This window comes from Amaranthus tricolor, chromosome 13, assembly GCF_026212465.1.
Source record: "Amaranthus tricolor cultivar Red isolate AtriRed21 chromosome 13, ASM2621246v1, whole genome shotgun sequence".
Classification (NCBI taxonomy): Eukaryota; Viridiplantae; Streptophyta; class Magnoliopsida; order Caryophyllales; family Amaranthaceae; genus Amaranthus; species Amaranthus tricolor.
This window is the reverse complement of record NC_080059.1, coordinates 3,509,877-3,514,497: the sequence shown is the minus strand read 5'-3', so window position 1 is coordinate 3,514,497 and position 4,621 is coordinate 3,509,877. Positions and strand designations below refer to the sequence as shown.

Genomic DNA, 4,621 nt, shown 5'->3' with positions numbered 1-4,621 from the left:
TGGTAGGTTTACTTTAAGAGCGAATTATTAATAATTAGGGTAAGCTGGTAAATTCCTAATAAGGTTAGAGAATGAGAAAATTAATTATTTTAGCAGGTGGTAACAAATAAATCTCTATTATAAAGGTAAAAATAAAAGTCTTTAATCACTAACCTAATTAAGAATTGTGGGTTTTATATATTAAAATACAAATGTCAATTCGATCAAAATTTAGTTCATAATGTTTAAGTCATTTATTGTATTAGGAGAAGCTGTTTACAAGTTGAGATCATATAAATTACTATCTTGCTGAAGAAAATGATTTAATACATGAAGGTTTGAGATTGCATATAGTATTAGTAATACTAAAACTTCCCTAGGGATTGGGGTTGCGGCAGATAATCGTTGTGGTAATTCTTGTAATAGGTTTTTAGTTTTTTTATTATTTGGGATAGGCAAAAAAAATTTGTAAGGGCAAGACGTGGACGAATTTTAGTTCATTTAATAAGTGTTGAAAATAGACCTTTGTTATAAAATGTAAAATAAAAGCTTTCAGGTATTAGGTTAATAGTTAGAATAGATATGTAAAAAAAAGTTAATTTTTTAGAGAAAGAAGATTAATACTTAGAGTAAGGATTTTAAGAGTTGGAGTTGACATTTTAGTCATAAAATAAGTGTTTTAAGAGTTGAAATAGGTAGTAAATAAAGTTAAACCTTTAGATAAGAAAGATTAAGACTTGAAGTAGGGTTTTATGTGTTTGAATTGACATTTAAGTCTTGAAATAGGTATTTAAGTCTTAAAGTTGGTGGGTTAAAACTTATTTTATTAGGTTGTTCATACTGTCGCACATACATATTTTTGTTATTTTCGTAAATTTTTTATATTGATGGACTCATAAATAAAGAGCTCATATCCTTATAATATGTTATAGCAGACTATTTAACTTATTTATAAGATCCGGTGCACAATAAATCCGCCTCATACAATAATTTGTGCAAAATGGTCCACCTCTTGAATTGTCAGGACATGAGCCCAATTAACTCTCCTTGTCTTGTTGGATCTACGCCCACTACATCATGTAAAATGTTCCCTTACGAATTGTAAATGTAAAACATATATGAATAAAAAATGAATATCAATAGTACTATAACATCTATACAACAATTAACAATATTGTCATTTATTTGTTAGAACAATTCAATTATCATTTATTAGAGTAACAGATTAGAGAAAATAAAATATTTTGAGGTTTCAACATAAACTTGAGTTTTTGGTTTTGATTATTTATTAACATGGTTTAAGAAGTCAATATGACGAGCAGTTACAAGTTCAAATTCCATACACCCTTTATTTTAAGTGTTATATCTAACGGAATGTAAAAATGACAAGAATGACTTGTGCATATTGTGTTGCGTTCACATTAGACATTACTAGCCGGCTATTGTGCATGGGGCATGATTTGAACTAGATAATTTAGCTATATATTGTTATTATTGAAAAAAAACTCAGTATTTTGTTGGGTTGCATTCAACGAGTGAAGTATAAACAAGATCTTGTAACTCATTTTGATCTAGACAATGCATGATTAATGATTAATTATATTTACATATTACATTCAAGTTTATTGTCGAAATCTATAGTTGGTTAGGCCATGGTTTTAGATCACGTGAAAACTACTTAATTAGTGAAAGCTAAAAATTAATTTCATGATGTACGTATTCACCTAAAAAGTTTACATATTTAATTAGAATAATTTGCATTTTTATCGGCTATAATATTTTCATAGAATTCCAACAATATAAAAAACTACTGTAGCCGAGAAAAATACAATCTGCTTTAGTTAAAGATGTACTCTTTAACTGAATATATACGCCCTGAATTAAAATCATTTTTCACAATTTTAGTTTATTTTTTCACATGATCCTTTCCTTATAGGCCATAATACTTAATTCTTTACAAAGATTTCAGTCAATTATGCTAATTAATTAGCCTTACCATTAAGACTAATCTATTTGTGGTTGCCAAAACCAGATATAATCCACATCATTAACACTATCCATTAAGATCTCATGGATCTCCTCCCAGTTTGGATCCAATTCAGCCGATGAATTGGACTCAGAAAAAATATGGGCCTCATCATAAGAGATAATGGGCTGAGAACCCACATAATTAGGCCCAACCACAGATTGGTCCAAACATGTTGAAGCCCAAAATGTGGGACCATCAACGAAGCAACAATTTTCTGAGTTATTATTATTAATATTGTTATTGGTAGTATAAATATTATGATGCAACGCAATTCCGGAGTCATACGTTGGGCTTTCATTTTGTGCTTCCTTGTGATTTGATATTGCATTAGCTTGAATTTGTTCAACCAACCTTGGGATCCATATATTTCGTAAAGCATCCCTAAACTCTGGGCTATTTACGTTGCATCGGAATTGTCTTGCTAGCTTTTGTACCTTGGTCCTCCAATAGTTTTTGATTTCGTTATCTGTTCTTCCCGGTAGACTTTCAGCTATTTTAGACCATCTATATTATAAAATAATAAAAATAAATTGGGTATTTGTTATTTTCCCAAAAAAAATAATTTGTACGATTTTTTCTTATTTATTTTCTAAAACCTAATTCTATAAAGGGGTGAATTAATTTTTGAAAATTACATGAAAGTTGGATACTTTAAACTTAGTGTACTCCAAGTCTCCACTTCACTAGCTAATCAAGCGTTATAATTCGATTTAAGACTATAATTCGATTTAAGACTTTATTATTGACCAATACGTTGATAAATTAATTCAACAAAAATAAAAATTAATGTGTCAATTAAAGTCTTATAATCATATATATGTTATATTATCTCATCTTCTCGTATTTATGTATAAGTATAACAATTAACCCCACAACTTTAGTAATTTAACAAATTGTATTAATAAATAGTTGCATAAAAAATTATAGGTTGAGAAAAGTTAGTCGCAAAAAAGTTTTTATATTATTACTATTATAATATTGGTCAAGAAGAGTCAAAAAGGACATGCATGCATGATCTCTTAGAGATTGCATTACGAATATAGTTATGTCATTAATTATATGCCGAAATCTTTTGGATATGATATATAACTGTTTATTTACTTCTTATTCTTTAGAAGTAATTTTTTTAAAAACATTTTATGAGATAATCTTGATATATACTACTAAATTAATATAGTATGAGAAGAAAATGAGGTGGTCATATTATCAAGCAATTAATTTAGCCAAAAGTTAATGTATAGGATTGAGACTGCGTGACACATTATGTACTAATGTATACGAATTCGTTTGGGTTAGAAGTAAGGATGCAACACAGACTCTTTTTATTTTTGGTGCGAAATAAATATATTCCATGTTAAAGTAGGGGCAAGTGAGATTCAAACCCTTGTTTTTTTTTTCATGTTGGCTTTCGATACCATGTTAAAAAATCAACTCAATTAAAAGCTTAAAATTGATAATTAATATCCAATAATATGTTATATACTCTAACACATACATATAGCTGGAATAAGTACCTGTTTCCCCAACGAAACTGAAGTTCAAGGATGAGAAGTTGTTCTTCTAGGGTGAAAGTACCACGTCGCAGATTTGGACGTAAATAGTTTAGCCATCTTAACCTACAACTTTTCCCTGATCGTTTCAGCCCTGCGTCACAATTAAATTATTAACTAACCATCCACCAGAAAATTATTTTAAATCAAGGTATCAAAATAAATTACATAGTACTTAGAGACTTGAAAACTATGCAAGAATATAATTGCCTTATTTTTTATTGTTCTAATTAATTTGCTTAATTATTATTTTTATGTCGAGAAAGATTATTAAACTAAGAGGCTTGAAATCTGTACAAGAATTTAAGCGTCTTAATTTCAAAATACTGAAAATTCTTTCTGTTAGTATTTGTCGCTTATTGTTAGATCCAAGCCTCGATAAGAATAAGGGTGAGTAGTAGGTTTGTGAAAACACTGAAAACCAAGTAAGTAGAACTAAGTCACGTCTAATCATCATGAACAAATTATCGAAGTTAAGCATACTACTAATTATAATTAGAAGTTTACCAGCAAGACTAGCAAGACAATCCCAACGTCCTTCACCATGGATAGCTACGGAGGAAGTAAGCTTAGAGTCCTCATCAGAAGTCCAAGGACCTTTTCGTAATTCCGTCTTGAGTTCATCATCTTCCTCATTACAAACCCTAATTATTGTTTCCCAACTTTCATAAATGATTTCATTTGCATAATTGCTGGATAAATTCTTCAGATTATCCATTAAGGATATCAATATATATATGAAAAATAATAATAAGATACTAGGAAGAATAGAAAGATTGGATTGTTGAATAACTTGTACAAGTACAAGAATGAAATAGGGTTTATATAGTGAAGAACCTACTAGTATTTGCATTTATTACGGCGTACAGATTGTAGTGTTCAAAATAGATATGATGATCTGACATTTTCGACTTTATAATCAATATTAAATCTAATTTTTACTCTATTTTAAAATGAATTTAAAATTATGTAACTACCGATGTGAAAGCAAGATTTGATTTTGATCTGACCCGAAATACCTGACTGTAAATCGAGCCGATGAATAAATAGCTCTTGTACGGAC

General features: G+C 29.1%; 1 protein-coding gene across 1 annotated transcript; it reads right to left on the bottom strand.

Moving 5' to 3' along the window:
* Positions 1-1,983: 1,983 nt before the first annotated feature.
* Positions 1,984-4,276, bottom strand: LOC130798729 (transcription factor MYB108-like). The gene is made up of 3 exons (XM_057661832.1): positions 4,066-4,276; positions 3,523-3,652; positions 1,984-2,512 (listed from the first exon to the last, which is right to left on the bottom strand). The coding sequence occupies exons 1-3, from the start codon at positions 4,274-4,276 to the stop codon at positions 1,984-1,986; spliced, it is 870 nt and encodes a 289-aa protein (XP_057517815.1).
* Positions 4,277-4,621: the final 345 nt, after the last annotated feature.